General features: G+C 48.8%; 1 protein-coding gene across 1 annotated transcript in view; it reads right to left on the bottom strand.

The window, feature by feature from the left end:
* Nucleotides 1-17,500, bottom strand: part of LOC144164078 (uncharacterized) — a 195,644-nt gene that overhangs the window by 108,901 nt on the left and 69,243 nt on the right. Inside the window, exon 3 of the mRNA XM_077694648.1 lies at nt 16,691-16,735. Coding sequence (XP_077550774.1) covers nt 16,691-16,735 — 45 coding nt within the window. The remainder of the gene's footprint in view (nt 1-16,690; nt 16,736-17,500) is intronic.

Here is a 17,500-nt window from a genome sequence, read left to right as displayed (position 1 = left end):
AGCACTTCCCTTCCGGACATCATTCACCATACAAAGGGCGCCGCAACCCATGACATCAAAAAACTAATTGACGCCGCCCCACGCAACATCACTCACTTCATTCTTCACTTTGGCACTAACGACTTAAAAAACAACGCCCCTGAAAGCCCCATCGAGGCCACGAAAACTCTTGTTCACGACGTTCAGACCGACAGTCCCAAAACCACAATACCCCACACAACAGTGCTTCCCAGGATCAAAAACAAACACAAGCCAGACATACCCCCGACACACAGACTTCTAGCTCACTCACAAAGGTCAGCTAAGCCTAACGACTTCCTCGTGTACCTTGGACACAAGAAAGGAAATGTTGACGTCATCCACCGCGCAAAAATTCACCACGACCCCCTAGGACACCTGGCAAAGGACGGACTACACCCTAACTTTCCAGGCGCATGACTGCTTTCCGAAAACATGAAGTACAGGCTGAAGAACTCATTAAAGGTGGCACTCCCAACTTCACGCATCAGCCTCCCATCTCCGGCCAGCACAGAACAACAGAACCAACCCAACCCCCCAAAAAGTAGCAAAATGTCATGTCCCCATAAGAGCAGCCCATGTGACGCCAGCACACAAACCGTGGACGTGGCCGCAACACCAGCTGTACAGCACACAATCGAACAACAACCCGACCCACCAAAGACATCACGCTCATGGTTCACGCAAACCCCACCACGCAGTATAACGCACACAAGAACCCAAACAGGCATCGATGTCGACCTCACCCCCAGCAGCCGGCCTTAAACAACTGACTCCATGCAAAAAAGTGTCACCCCGGAGTTCTGCTCGAAAAAAACACAAATGACTACCACCCAGTAGACCGGATGCTCCGACACCTAAATCCGCTGTTTTGTTAAAGCTCGAAAACTAGCCGGCAAACAAATCAACTACAGATTTCATCTCAAAACGTACTCCTCGTATCTCCAAAGCAAAAAGATCCCCAAAGGCCTAGGCCTAAAAGTTAGTTGTTCCCTTGGTGCGCTCCGTCCTGAACTAGCTGCCAGGGGGCAAGGTATTCTGAAATATGCTTCGCTTTCCCTCCTAGAAATTCTTAGAGACCACTGTACTAGCCAACTCAGCCTCTTCAACGACCAGATTGAAGCTCTTCCGCTAACTGAGCACAAGAAACTAGATCTCAACATTTTTCTAAATCTCAAGAAAAATGATCTTAGCAATAAGCAAGCGGTTAAGATTCAATATAACCAGCTTCTGTCACGAAATACAGCTTGCGCTGCAGAAAACCAGCCTCTGAATAGCCCGGACTATGGATTATTAGGCCATGTAATGTTTACCCTCAATACAGAGATTGCTTTAGTAGAACCTCCTTCCCCAGCCAATAATCGCATAGAAAAAACGAGCTCTCTCGGTACCTGCCCCATTAACGTCATTGACATTTCCAAAAGACTAACGGCCGACGCAAAAGGTATCCTAAAACGAGGTCTAACTTTCGGTCCCATAAATAACCGTGTGAATGAATATGAGTTACATAAAGCTCTCACTGAAGTGTCTCGGAGAATGAGACTAAATGAGTTTTTTTCGGAAGAGCAGGACCAATCTGACATTAGCGGACGCACCCTCTACCCTCCTAGCACTTGGACTCCAGATATAGGTTAATCTCCAGAATTATATGTGACCCGCCGCGGTGGCTCAGTGGCTAAGGCGTTGCGCTGCTGAGCACGAGGTCGCGGGTTCGATTCCCGGCCGCGGCGGCCGCTTTTCTGATGGAGGCGAAAAGCAAAAACGCCCGTGTGTACGAGATTTCGGCGCATGTTAAAGATCCCCAGGTGGTCAAAATTAATCCGGAGCCCTCCACTACGGCGCGCCTCATCGCCTGCGTTGCGTCGGCGCGTTAAACCCTACAATCAATCAATCAAGAATTAAATCTGTACTTAAAATCACTATCAAGCGAAATATTGACAACTTAGCGATCAAACAAGCGCAAGAACCTAACTCCGTAGGAAGAAGTCACCCTGAATAGCCTATCAGCCAGAACCGACATAGTCATAAAGCCAGCCGACAAAGGTGGTAGCGTAGCAGTTTTACCTATGAAAAATACAAAGCTGAAGCTTAGAGACAGCTCAATAACCCTTGCCACTACAAGGCCTTAGATAACGATGCGAGCCAAGAATACAGCCTAAAATCCTTCAGAGCCTCACAGATCTGCGATCCAGAGAATTAATAACAACCACTGACTTAAATTTCATGAAAGGGAATAATAAGCATGCAGGAAGTTTTTACCTCCTCCCAAAAGTCCACAAAGTCCCCGTTGAATTATTGTTCACTGCCAACAATAATGGCAGACACACAGTATCGAATACCCATACCCCAACCCAAACATTATCTATGTTTCTCAATTATTACCCAGCCGACATTCTGGCTCTCCTTCCTTCATTCGTTCAGGACACCCCCCGCTTCCTCCGCATAATAGAAGAGATAAATAGGGGTTGGCACCTTCCCAGTGGAACCCTCTTGTGACTCTTGAGTTGCCACATTGTATAGAAACATCCCTTTCGTCGAAGGAATCGAAGCTATTTCAAAAGCTTTATCAGAAAACCCGCACCAGCATGTGCCATAATTGTGCATAACTTTGTTAAAACTAGTTTTAACTCTCAAATATTTTGAATTTGACTCGTCTTATTTTTGCCAGTTTTTTGGTACCAGCATGGGTACTCCATCCGCGGCGACCTATGCCCATATTTTCATGGGGCAACTTGAAGCCACCCTATTACGCTCTTTCCCGCATAAACCTCAGGTTTCCCTCCGCTACATAGACGACATCTACATTATCTGGGAACACGGTCGCGCGACTCTAGAAACGCTTATAGCTCATCGCAATTCATTGCATCCGACTATAAATTATCCTGCCATATTTATAAAAGAGAAGTGAACTTTCTGAATACTACTGGCATTATAGACAACAGTAAACCTAAATGCACGCTTTTTAGAAAACCGTCAGACAGGCAGCAGTACCTAGATTATAAAAGCCATCACCCAAGACACTGCAAGCAAGAGATCTTTGCAGGACAAGCCACCAGGCTTAGAAGAGTATGCAGTGATGACCTTGACTATGTGAAGCATCTAGACGAACTCAAGTCCGCCCTTATCAACAGGAACCACCCTAACAGCTCGCTCGATCAGGTGTACGAAGGTGGATCTGATCTAAAAAGGTATGACGTGCTCAACAAACAGCGAAAAAACAATATACTGCTTAAATACTACCCCAATTTAGCCAGTAACGAATGGCCTAAAAATACGTTCCCTGAAGCACCAAGGTTTACCTATCCGAGAAACAGGAATGTAAAAGATATTTTAGTGCATGCTAAAATAGGTCCTTCAAAGCAACCAGTCATACCCAGCTGCTCCCGTCCAAGATGCAAGACTTGCAGGCACCTGCCTAAAGACTGCATTGTAAAACGCACTGGCAGTAATTATGTCCACAAGGCTAATTCAAGTTTTACGTGAACTTCCTCCAACATTGTGTATATGTTGGAATGCTTAATTTGGCCCAGACAGTATTAGGCGAAACGAGTCAACCTATACGCCTACATCCTAATGGTCACCAGGCAGATACTCTTAGCAAATCCTCCATAGCTGTAGTGCAGTATTTCAACCAACCAGGCCACAATATTGATGACCTGAAGTTGTATATACTTCTGTAAAACTTTACGTCTCCTAGGGACAGCAAATACCGAGAGTCCTATTTATTCACAAATTCAACTCCATGTAACCTGCTGGAAATAATACGTCTACTGCAAACTTGGAATCCTTGCGATATTCACAGGGAACACAACATTAGGCATTGTCTTGCATATACCTTATATAAACACTATGACCCCTACCTCTGCTCCATACTTGGTCACCTAATTCCTTTTGGTTACATTCCTCAGGTTCCAGTTTAGTGCGCGCCCGCATCCTTCCAACCTTTTCTTTTCGAATTCTATTTCATTTATATTTTTTTGCTCCATTTGGTTTGTGAAGTACGTCACTCTAACTTTTGAGTTTCAGGAAAGGCCTGCTCCAGGATTGTTGCTGTGGCGACACGTGCCATTTCAGTTGTGGGGTTATTGCTTTTTCTTTTGTTTGTGTTGGTGTGGTTTTCCTCCAGGCTTTTTTCCTTTGTTTCTTGACCTAGTTATTCCCACCCTTCTCTACCTTTTCGTTTGACCTGAAGCTTGCAGATAGTTTCTGATAAGAACCCTCTCCCCGCCTGTTCTGCTTCTGGCGGTTCTGAGAACCTTTCGGTAGGCCGTGCGGTGGGTCAACAAACACCCTCTCATCCTTTTTCTCCAAGAATTTCCAGGCTGACTTCCCTCTGACCTACTTCATGGCTCAAAGAATACAACCTTCTTTCTTCTCAATATCTCCCCCAACATACTCCCAAACCAACCCGCGTTCTCAATTCCACTTTCTTCTTTTCTTCTCTCCTCTCACCTGGGGTCCTACCCCTATATAACGCGTACCAGCCAGGCGAGAGGTTGCTCCGACGAAGGCAAGTCTTTTCGCAGAAACGTTGGCAAGAATCGTGCTTCTTCCTTGTTCAAAGTTTTCTTATATATATATATATATATATAGATATAGATATACAGTAATACCTCGTTAACTCGAAGTCGTAAAAACCAGGAAAAATTTCGAGATAAACGGATTTTCGAGATAAGCAAAGTTGCGCTAATCGCCGGGAAAAATGAGCGCTCTTCAGAAAAATCACTACTACTTACCCGCTCTTCAGCGGCAGTTTCTAATCTTTCTTCTCATGCAGGTTTAAAAGAGAAAAAAATAACATACAAGAGACTTTAACCGGCTGGGTTCTGCCGCACTGCCATTTTATTTAGCAGAGAAAAACTGCCTAATGCTCGTCTGCTTTGCGGTCGTACTCGGGCCTAGGAAGGCGTCCTCCAGCTGCTTGACGCATCGCATCAGCCGATCTTCCCCGCCGCTGCACTCGACCTTATTTCGAACCAAGCGCAGCAAATTTCTTGTCGGCACCTCTCGAGGTGGTCTCCGCCGTCCCCTACGTTAGTGGCCGTTTGAACGATTTCGGCATCCGTCATTTCTCCGGTCACCGCCACATCCTGCTCACACAGCGCGCACTGAGACTTCGCGCACTTCGCGTTCGCGGAAAGCATTGACGTATGGCAGGCGCGGCTAAATAAGAAAAAAAAATCGACGGACTTCAGGCGTGGCAGCATCGCGCAAATCTTGTGAAATGGTCCGGCGGCGGAATTTTTGTTCCACTCCCAGTCAAGATTTCGAGTTATCCGCAATCCGACCCAGAAATACTTCGAGATAAAGGAAAAAATATACATGGGACGTATAGGAAAATGTTCGGTGCCGTGGAAAATTTCGACTTAGCCGATTTTTCGAGATATGCCAGTTCGAGTTAACGAGGTATTACTGTATATATATATATATATATATATATAAATATATATATATATATATATATATATATATATATATATATTGTAAGCACTGTAGTTCTCCGCGGCACAGTATTTCACTGATTTCAATCCTATGTGTAATCATCATCACCTGTCATCCTTTTCAGTAACGCTTCATCTTCGTCACCTGTACATTATCACTATCATCCCTGAGGCTAGTTCTGCTTGGCTCCGCGTTTGCCAAATAAACGGCGTCTGTCTTATCTGCTCTATCACTGAGCTACGTCTTCTAGAAAGCCTCTTACACGTTGTGAAGGTGCACCTCGATCCTGCCCTCTGGCTCTCCTAGCGCACCCCTGGAGCTACGTTCAGGAATACGCCTTCAAATGCCAACCGGGCCAATGAAAGAAGACATCCCTACTCGCACCGCCCCTGCAACGGCTTCTGCGCCTCCTGCGAGGACCGTTCCCAGCCGCTAACGGGACCCCAGATCCTTCGCTGGTATTTGCGGTGAAGACGTCGGCGATTGGCTCGACTATTACAACAGAGTCAGTGCATTTAACAGGTGGGATGACTCCATGAAGCTCTTTCATGTTCCGTTCTGCCTTGACAAAGTGGCTAGGACGTGGTTTTCTAAAACGAACATCGCCTAGGAGGTTGGAATACGTTTAAGGAGGAGGTTCGCAAGATTTTTGGCACATCGCCGGGCCGATCAGAGAGCGCCACAAAGAAACTCTCCCAGCGCGTTCAACATCTAGGTGAGACGTACACGTCGTACATTGAGGATGTGCTTGCGTTTTGTCGCCAGGCGAACGAGGACATGTCGGAGAACGACAAAGTCCGGCATCTTCTGAAAGGCATTAGCACATTTGCCTTTATTGCTCTCGTCGCTCAGAATCCCACCACCGTACGCGACGTAGTTACAATTTGCCAGCGCTTGGATGCGCTGCAGTCCGCTCGCATCCAGCGGGATACCCCACCAGCCTGTCTTCCACCCGACACGGAGCTGCGTTCTTTGATACGTAGTATCATTAGGGAAGAACTTCAGCCGCAGCAGACCTCTGGACTCTCTGGTAATCGCCAGATCTCCTCTGGCGCCACTTTGCATGACCTGGTTAAAGAAGAACTGCGTCTCAGGGAAAGCGGCCCCTCTACCGAACACGCCGCTCCACAGTACGTGGCTCAGTACACCGAGACCACCCCACTACAACAAGTCTTCCCGCATCCTGCGCCTGCTCAGAGTCATTTGTCTGCCCTTTCTCCAAGACTCCCTGAGCTGTGCAGCCAGTACTATGCTCCTTGGCGACCCCCCCGACCCACTTGCTTCGACTGTGGTATCAGGGTCATATCGCCCGATTTTGTGGACGGCGTCAGCAAGACAAACGTGCAGGGACCGCAACACTTACCGACCTCTTTATGCCTTTCGTCAACGGATATATTGTTCTCCCCCACGGCCTTTCCGTCGACGCCGGACACACTGGACGTTCCTGGAAGTTCCGGCACATCGCGGCGCCGTTCACCATCTCCCTTCCGGAACCACTCGGTATCGCCGTTTCGCCCCGCGTCTCATGCTGCTGACTTTCGCCTGGAAACTAACCTCTGCAGTGTTTGGAGGGAAACCTGCTCTACCCGGTAAAAGTACAATTCCTCTGCAGCGGCTATCGAACATTTTGTCTGTCGTCGTCGAAGGTATTTGTGTTGATGCTCTTTTGGACACTGGCGCCAGTATTTGAGATATACATGCAGACCTGTGCGCTCGGCTTCGTAAAGTGCAAACGCCCTACACTGGCCCGACCTTGTGTGGCTAAATGATGTTTTTAATCAGCCCTCTGGGCAGTGCACGGTACGCGTACTTATCGACGGCCTTCGGCATCATATTCCGTGTGCGGTGCTGGCGTCTTGTGCTCATTCGCCAATCTTGGGGTGGGACTACCTCTCTTCAGCTTCAGCCGTCATTTCGTGTGATAGCCCAACCATTGAACTCTCCAATGAGCAAGTTTCGAGTGTTTGCAATATGCCTCAAGTGAACCTCATAGTGGCTGCTGATTGTGTTCTTTTTCTAGGACTGGATGCTGTCCTCACAGTTCGATCGCCCGGCATCAGTGAGGGGGACATTTTAGTCGTCTCTTGTGCCAGCCTACTCTCTAAAGGCGTCGTGATAGCTACATGCCTCATACGCTTCTGCAATGGGTTCTCAACCCTTCCCGTGACCAACGCGAGCCCCCTAACTGATCCTGCTGCATGAAGGCACCACAGTGGCCTCGACTCATCAGGGAGAGATCATTGATGTTGTTCCCATCGGCTCGTCGTCGGCTCTTCCGCGTTCCGTTTTTTCGGACACTTCTACTTCAGCGCTCACCGCCACCATTAGCCCCGACGTCATGCAGGCAGAGGCACAATCATTATTGGCTTTACTGGACAAGCACCGTTTGTCTTTCGAATCCTTTTCCAAAACGTCAGTCCAGACCACTGCCGCAGCACTCCGCATACAAACAGTCAGTCCTCACATCATACGCCGCTGCCCGTATCGCGTGTCGGCGTCTGAACGAAAATGAATTGAAGAGAATGTCTCCGATATGCTTCAGCGAGACATAATTCGTCCATCCGCGAGTGCCTGGTCTTCTCCTGTTGTATTAGTTCGAAAGAAGGATGTGTCAGTTCGCTTTTGCGTGGATTACCGAGCCCCCAACAAAATTACCAGGAAACATGTCTACCCGATGCCAAGGATTGACGATGCTTTGGATTGTTTGCAAGGAGCTAAATATTTTTCAAGCCTGGATTTACGTTCAGGTTATTGGCAGATACCAATGTACGAGGCCGATAAGGAGAAAACAGCGTTCTGTACCCCCGATGGCTTATACGAATTTAACTTTATGCCGTTCGGCTGTGTAACGCGCCCGCAACTTTTGAGTGACTCATGGACACTGTTTTACATGGCCTAAAGTGGAAGACCTGTTTGTGCTATCTGTACGACATCGTTGTCTCCTCGTCTACCTTCTCTCAGCACCTGCAGCGGCTGGATGAAGTGCTTACCTGTCTCGCTAACGCCGGCCTACAGCTCAACACAAAAAAATGTCATTTTGCCAGCAAGACCATCAAGGTCCTTGGCTATATTGTGAGCAAAAAAGGTGTGCGGCCCGACCCAGAGAAGATTAGCGCAGTCACGAGCTCTCCACGCCCGCAGCAACAGAAGATGCTCCGCAGCTTTCTCTGCACGTTTCGTGCGCAACTTCCCCACCCTCGCGTCTCCGCTATACCAGCTTCTTCGTTCTGGCACGCCTTTCGTATGGTCTGAAGACTGCGAAAATTCATTTCAAGCCTTAAAAGACGCGCTTACCTCTGACCCAGTCTTGACCCATTTCGACGACACCAAGCCAACCTTATTACATACGGATGCAAGCAAGTACGGAATTGGTGCTGTTATTCTCCAGCGCGATAGCCAATCTAGAGAGCGTGTTGTGGCCTATGCCAGTCGCACTCTCAGTTCCGCAGAGAAGCACTACACCATTACTGAACAAGAATGCCTGGCTGTCGTCTGCCCGGTACAAACATTTCCGTCCCTACTTACACGGCGGACACTTCACTGTAGTGACCGATTATAACGCCTTGTGCTGGTTATCGACGCTGAAGAACCTTTCCGGCGGGCTCGGACGGGGGATTTTGCGATTACAGGAGTACGACTACACTGTACACTACAAGTCCGGCAAAAAACACCTTGATGCGGATGCCTTGTCACGTTGTCTCCTCGGGCCGGCATCAAACACCGTTGGCGGTGTTTCCTCCGCTGCACGAGCCACATCCTTGGCTCCCATCGGCCCCGCGCCATCCGTTGGGTGCTCCGAACTGGTGTCTTCTCAGCAGGCGGACCCGCACTGCCGGATCATAATTGACCGACTTTCTGGGGTGGCGGGGCCTCCTAACAGCCGTTTACGACGCCAACTTGCAAAGTACACGCTCCTCAATGGTGTGCTCTGCCGCGTCAACCATCACTCTGCTGGAGCAAAATGGGTGCCTGTAGCTCCTCGGACTTTGCAGCCAAACCCTTTAGAAGCCTTTCACGATGACCCATCTGCTGGCCACCTCGGCTTTCAAAAAACGTTTGAAAGGATCCGAGCTCGCTTCTTCTGGCCTGACATGTCAAGGTGTGTCGCTAAGTATGTCAGCTCCTGTGCATTGTGTCAGCATCGCAAACGCCCTACAACGGCGTCTGCTGGAGTTCTACAACCCATTCCTTGTTCAGCGGATCTTTTTGACGTGGTGGGTATTGATCTATACGGCCCTTTACCATCCACCTCATCCGGCTACCGTTGGATCGTGACCGCGGTCGACTATGTGACGCGTTATGCAGAGACGGCCCCTGTTCGCTCTGGCTATCCCAAGAAGTGGCCGAATTCATCTTGCATAACGTGATCTTACGCCATGGCGCCCCCCGGGTTCTACTAAGTGACCGTGGAAGAACATTTCTTTCAAGCGTCGTTGCAGACCCGCTTCGTGCATCGAACACCATCCACAAAATGACGTCCTCATACCACCCCCAAACAAACGGTCTCATGGAACGCTTCCATCTTACACATTCGGATATGATCTCCATGTATATAGGACCTAGCCATACTAACGGGGACGCCATCCATCCATTGGTTACGTTTGCGTATAATACGGCACGCCAACGAACAACTGGCTACGCTCAGATTTTCCCTGTTTATAGCCGTGATAGTGTGCGCAGCCGTATCGACTAAGGAATGGACCTCGACGGAAAGGCACTCCCAGTAATGGTGTGGGTTAGAGTGCACAGTGCCTTTCTTGGGAACCGCGGCCGGGTGCGAGAACCGCGGTACCACATTTGGGCCCTGAACTTGGGGCCCGCCGTTGGTTCTCGGGAAGGACATTGCTGTCTTCTTCCTCTTTGTTTTAGAGCGGGTGTAGTTTTCTGTCCCTGATGTCTCGGGTATTCCCTGATAATTCTCTGGAGATTTTTGTGTAGTTTTTCGCGTGAACAGTGGCATTTTCTTGTGATAACCCAGCGGCGGAAATCGCTGTGCACTTTTTCTCGGTTCGCGGCGCGCGAGAGCATGTCATCCTAGGGTCATGTCTTGCCGTGGAGGCGCTACCCTTCGGAGCAGGAGCCCCTTGGTTGCTCTGCTCGAGCCGGCGAGGTATACGGACGCCACTGGGCTCGTTGGCATGCTCAACCCGATCATGGACCTTAGGGAGATCCTCACGAACCATCTGGCAGGTCTCGGGCTAACACGCACTGGTTCCGAGCACGGGTAATCGTTCCAGCCGAGCCTTGCGGTGCCACTGTTCACGGCCTACGATGACCGCAGGACAGTGGTGGACTTGCTGTGCGACGTCACCGTATACAAGGTGGCGTCAGGTGTTTCGGACGAGTTCGTCTAGGCCCGCGTCCTGCCGGTTGCTCTGGAGGGATCTGCCGGTCGCTGGTGGCGCGTGCAGGCTCCGTTCACGTCCTGGGCCGACTTCGTGGTGCGCTTCCGCGAGGAGTCCCTGCGTCCCGACTACGACTACCGCATCCGCATTGAGTTGGAGGCACGTACGCAGCACCTGCGCGTAGGAGCTCCTGGATAGCTCGAACACATTCGAGCTATCCAGGAGCTCTCTTTAAACGAGCTATCCCGGGTGCGTCTGACGCAGAAATTGTGAAACACGTCTTACGACGATGCCAACCGTGCTTCCGACCTTAGTTACGTGGTCGTGAGTACTCGAGCCTGGAGGAGATGGCACGATCAGCCCGTTCAATCGAGGATGCTCTCATATCGGAGTTGGATTATGTACCCCCTCCGCCAGTAGGGGAAGCAATCGACCAGCTTGTGCATAGAGAGACACCTTTGTCACTTCGCCAGAGCGACGTCCACAGCCGCGCACGGCCGCGGTGGGCTTGAATTCCCCCCGTGCACTAGATCCTTTTGCCCTTGGCGACAGGCAGTTGGAGCGCGGAAGACCACTAGACGGTGCAACCCATGGCTGGAACTCTCCGCAGCGGTTTGAGCCAGGGTTCCTGCTCTGGGAGAACAGGCCCTCTTTACTGGCAGGCTCACCACTCCCCGAGCCGGGTCTCTCCTTTGGTGTCGCCAACAAAATCCCCTGAACTTGAGGGGTTCTCGTCCAGTTGCCGAGACGGGAGGGTCGCGAGGCTACGTGCCTGATGGAAATGAAGCTTACGGCTGTTACCAGTGTGGAAAGCCAGGACACATCCTTAGCGGGTGTGCTCATGTGATGGCTGGTCGCCGAAATACAAATAGCCATCGAGACGACGGAATGCAGCCAGAGGCAATGATGGTGACTGACCAGTCACCGAAAGCCGCAGAATTGGCTGGTGGCGAGGACTGGTGTTTTTTACCCTCTGCTTGCCAATTCAAAGTAGGAATTGGTTTATTTACCTTTGCTTTATTACATTTTTTTCCGTTTTGTGCGTCTTCATTTAATGACCTCAAGCATGTATGTTCCCCTTGTTTATTCTACAGAATTATCCACTATCGTAGGAACCCTAACCCCGTGAGCAGTATTCCTAATGTGTATCGGCGTATTGAGTTTGGTGTTTCGAAATACAGTAATCCCTCGTTATAACGAAGTCAGCGGGATGGAGAAAATTTTTGTTATAAGCGGTGTTTCCATATAAGCATCCAGTCAAGAAAAACTAAAGCCGTTGAGCTTTAATTGCGCCACAACTGTGAGGGATAAAAACAAATGTATTAAGAGAAGCAAAACTTTATTTCTAGTGCAAAAAATGCAGTAAGCTTTCGCTGTTTTAATTTCTTGCCGGGCGCGAGCAACTGCTGCTCCAATTTGACGACGCCTTGCATGAGGCTGTGGTCGCCGTGATTGGGCGCCGGGAAGAGATGTGACTGGCGTCCGAACGCCTCGCAGACTGTAGAGCGAATGAGGAAGAAAGGCAGTGGCAAAATGTATGGGGGCGTGCGGGCCTCACGGAACGCTACGAGATTTTTGTTCTGGTAAAGGACGCAAATGCCGTGGCTTGCATCAGATGGTGTGTTTGTGAGCTCAAAAGACCACTACCCGCTCATTCTGGGTCAGAGCGCAATCATGGAAACAGACCGGTTTTGCACTATCGACTTTGCGTGATCACTGTACAACTTTTGTTCGAGGTGCGCAGCCGCGGTCTGTGCAAAACAAGAGTTTTTCGACGCCCCGTTGCAGACGACGCTGCGCATTCTATGGTTCGAGTGCCGTTGTACGCACACCATCGCGTCCACGCCATTGACCAATGTCTAGGAACCAAATTCAATGACCCTACCACGCATTTGGACGGTTTTTCTAAATTCGGACGGCGCGAATTGAGCATGACCGGTTGGAGAAAATCACCGGGGAAAGACCAGATTGCGTTGACCCGACATGTTGATAGCCTGACTCGCCGCTGGGTCGGCGCCACTCAGAGACACACCCCCGCTCGCCCCATCGCTATAAGCGGGTCACGCTCTTCGGGCGCTTCGAGTAATGCGGTTCAAAATGCATGTGTTTGGGTTGGGACCAGAAGAAATTTCGAATAAAGCGATATTTTGAGTGAAACGATTTCGTTATAACGCGGGATTACTATATATTCTTTGCGCCATGGTTCATCATTACGTGATCCAAAGTCTTGTCCTCCCCGACTTTTCTACTCACGAGGTTTGCACGCTACTCCTACTCCTACCATGTGGTCACATTGTTTGCATCTGGAGAAATATTATGCCAAGAACTTCGGAAAGATTAGTGCTATATGAATGGAACAGGGGAGGTTCCGACAGTGACAGTGAGGCCCCAGTAAAGGTGGTGGAGTCTAGGAGAACTCGTCACAAATAAACTCTCTGGGCTATGTACGGGATAACAGAGGACCCCGACTAGCTTCACTAGAGAACGCTACGCTCCGTACACGAGCCCTGCGGAATCCGAAGACTCACGCACGGGTTCGGGTACTCACATGCGGTAGACAGGCTCCGGCAATCCAAAGTGGGGCTTTATTGCCTGGCAGATACAGGGCATATACCAGACAGCACGACTATCGCTCGCGGGGAGACAGTGGCTCCTGTCGCTGGTTCAAGCCGCTGGGCTCAGACCTCCATATTCGTCATGACGGCCGCGGGAGCAGGGGAGGCATCCCGAGGCGACCACTCAGGGCAGTATCTCTCGGCAGAGTCCGTGGAGCCAACTGGGTTCACCATCATCGGGGCAGTCGGCGTAGGCACAGCCGAGCCAACCGACTCCGACCAAATCGCTCCGTCGACTCTCGGCGGAGTGCTCGTTCGTCCCGCAGGTCAGCTCGGAGGGGAGAGGTCTTCCCCAGGTCGGGGAGAGGATGGCGCGAAGGAAGGTGGCAAACTGGTCCTCCTTCCCTCGCGCCCTCGCGCACACGTTCGCGGCGAGCCGGTTCGGCGCGTCGCGCGGTGTCGTGAAGAGGACACGACCTACGTGACGCGCCGGCTACCCAAAATGGCGGCTCCCAGCTCGCGGCAACACGTGCAGGCGAGGCGTAGGGAAACACGGGCCCCAACAACCCATCACAGCCATCGTCTTAGGCGAACTCGTCAAGTAGGGCAAGTGGTCATAGGTCATCTCGCACTAGGGAATATCGTAACTTAGAACAACTAGCCCATCCCTTCACAGTTTGCGTGTTTTGTTAATCATGCTCACATAAAAATACAGGATTTCGTATAATTCCCCACTTCTGCGTCAACACTCTTAGCCCCGCATTCGATTCACCAACCTTACGTTTCCTAGCTGACCTTGACGGAACACGCCAGACAAGACAGCGCATTTTGTTAGTTTTTTGTATGCTTTGTTCAGATAATCGCACGGGCAATTAGATTTTGTTTGCTCGTTCACAATTTATTTCAATTTTACATTTTTATTTTTAGGTGATCCGGCGACGGCGCTGTATTGAGTAGACCTTTGTTTACTAATTTGACTTCACTGTTTTTTATGCCTTATGATAAAATAGTAAAAGACTATCGGTTAAAAACCCCCGACAAGCTAGGGTGCAACGAGGGGGGAGAGATGAAAATGAACCAATCTGTAGTAGGGTGACTAATTTTGTAACGAACTTTTTTCTCGTCAGTTTTAACCAAGCCATTGAGAACAGTAGGACAAGGATTGGTAACCTCTTAGTAACTGAACTCAGTGTCCTAGTAGGAAGGTAGAAATCGGGAGAGACTTTTGCTAGCATCCCAGTTAGGTGTTTGACACTGGACTGACAAGCACCACGAAGTGCCTTACTTATTTAGAACATACGCGGCGAAATAATTAGATTAGATTAGATACAAAGCCGGTGTATACCAAATAGTACTAAGAATATCGAGGCATTCTAGTCCTTGTACCACAATTCTGTGATATGCTTTGGATCACATGGTAAAATAGAGATACTAAGGGATTCGTTAGGGCAGTACCACCAGCACAATGAACAGAACAAAGTTTGTGGAGACAAGTTTCGCGCACCACAAAAGCATAATGCACGAAGGAAATAATATACATCTATAAAAAATAAAAATTCTGTTAAATAGGCTCGCTGTGGAAAGATTTGCAAATTACACAGCGAGAAGGAAACAAAACAAATTTACTGCAAGTTTTGTTACAAGAAAATGCCGGGAAAAACGCTTTCCATAAAACGGCTTCGGGAAAACGCCCGTCGATAAAACGGCGTTCGATAAAACGTCTTACATAAAACGCCGTTTCATATATCGGCGTTCGATAAACTGTCCGGATCCCGTTTACGAGCGAAAATTTCACAAAAAGATGTTTATTGTGTACATTATGGAAACTTTTTCAAAAGCTAGGAAAAGGGCTTCAACGGGATTATTATGATACATACTTGAGCGGATGTCAATATAAAGAGCGTTTGTTGTGTGTCACAGGAAATTTTTTTTGAAATCCGTTCTGACTGGGATAAAGTATGTTTAGAGGTAAATGTTCTTTTATTTTACCACTCATGTATATAAAGGATATCGGGCGGTAGCTTGCATGTGAGGATGACGGAGCTTACTTGGGTTTTGCGATGACCTCTAACTGACCACTCTCGTGGCACCAGCTAATATGAATCCCATTGCACTATGCTGCGGCCATTTATATAAAAATACCTCACTTGAAAGAACTTTTGCTCGGTCATAAATTCTCTCGCACTGTGCGTTTCGGTAGCATACCACCATAACACTTCGGTGAAACGGCAGCTCTACACCCACACTTCATACTTACTACCTCGCTTTGATAGCAGGTTCGAAGTTCATGTGGGGTCTTCACATAATGAACTTAGTGCAAATACATTCATCCTTAGCAAGAGCGAACACTGGAATCACCTCAGCTATCCTGGATACCAAACACTTTAAAGCCGTCATCCATTAAACCTCATGTTTGATATGCGTTTGCATCTCGTTTATGTACTTTAAAGTTGCCTCTCCTTCATGAACCTCTCTGCAACGTGAAAACATCTTTAAAAATAAAAAAAAATAAAAAATAAACTGTTACATGGTAGGAGGGGAGCTGTTCACGACAATAGAATATATGTATTCACATGTGCATACCAGAAAGCGCCAGCTACACCAAGGCAGTTACAAAGTTCAAGGCCTAGCGCGCGGAAGAACAGTCTAAAGCGTCCTAGTCTGCTTCTCCAAGGCTCTGCTTTGGCTTGGTGTCCAACCAATGCCGTCACGTGTATCTGTAGAGGACGGATTGGCCATTGCTGAACAACTGGCTAATCTTTCTTTATCGTTGAGGTGCTTTGTAGATATTACAATCGCCTGCGACATTATCTCTGGCAATAAAAGTATCGTCCCGGTCAGAAAGCGCGGAACAACGTAAAAGCAAACTTGATCGTCGGAGTGATAAGACTTCAAACGGGCGACATGGAGAAGTTGCGACATTGCATGCGGTGATGACGGTGACGGTGGAGCTGACTATTCCTATGTCGCGGGAGTCACCACGTGCATGATGCGGTAAGGACCCGTAGTTTTTTCACTAGCTGTTTGATGTTTTTGTGGTTTTTTTTCAGATTTTTCGAAAACACAACGTAAGGGTTTTATATTATCCCCATCTGAACTTGCTCGACACGAAACACAACCTATTCTGAGTACACTTACATTACAGAGAGCGTATGCCTATTACTGTGCATACTATATTCAAAACTTCGTTTGAAATTGCCGTGGCCAAAAAATTACCCATAGTTTTGCACGTATTCACTAGAGTTAAACAAGCTTCTCACTCAGTGGGATGACGCCACTTTTTAAATCTTGCGCTTGACATGCAGGAACAAAGACAAGAAGTATACTCACCCACACCATTCCTGCCCCGAGGGAATTGGTATTCCCGGTTTAACACTAAATAAAAAAAAGCAAGCATTATATTAGAAAAGCTGTGACTGCTTTTGCAAACAATGGCTTATTCGCTCCAAATGCGTCTACAATTTCCTACGCACAAGATGCACAGTTCCTGTTTCTGGCCGGTGACGTTCCTTGTCAACTTTCACTTCCTATACTTTAGCAACACATAAAACTGCCATTTTTTATTTGAATAACTGCCACCCAGAATCCCCATGTTCTCACACATTATTCCCGCCCCATTCGGTGAACATTGTGATATAAACTACATTTTTTTAAGTTGTCACTATTATCATGTACTAGCCCAGAGGACGCCACACACTAAACATTTTTGCACCCTTAAGGGTGGTGAAATGGTGCATTTAACATTTTACACCCTTTTTCACCTTTTTGGTGCAAAATTTAGCTCCAGCACTCTAACATGAGGGTGCTTCAGAATAAAGGGTGCAACAGCCACGAAAAGGGTGCTTATTGGTATTTATGGCCGATTAGGGTGTTCACCACCGCACTATGGTTGTGGGCCGCCGCCCTGCGCGCCCTCCGCTCCGCAGCCTTGTCAGCTACCACCTCATCCATCCGGTGACTCGTTGAGAAAGAGGAAGCGCGTCAACAGCGATTGCCTTTCATAGTGTCAGTCACGTGCGAGTGACGTCATCATGACGTCACTCACGCCAGCGCCACCTGCGAGTGAGTCATCGAACTAGGCGGTCGCGTAGCGCCACCTCCGAGTGAGTCATCGAACTATGCGGTCACGTACCACGAGAC

Source organism: Haemaphysalis longicornis, unplaced genomic scaffold (genome assembly GCF_048455015.1).
Source record: "Haemaphysalis longicornis isolate Haplotype H1 unplaced genomic scaffold, Haemaphysalis longicornis Haplotype H1 scaffold_13, whole genome shotgun sequence".
Taxonomy (NCBI): Eukaryota; Metazoa; Arthropoda; class Arachnida; order Ixodida; family Ixodidae; genus Haemaphysalis; species Haemaphysalis longicornis.
This window is presented reverse-complemented; position numbering and strand designations above follow the sequence as displayed.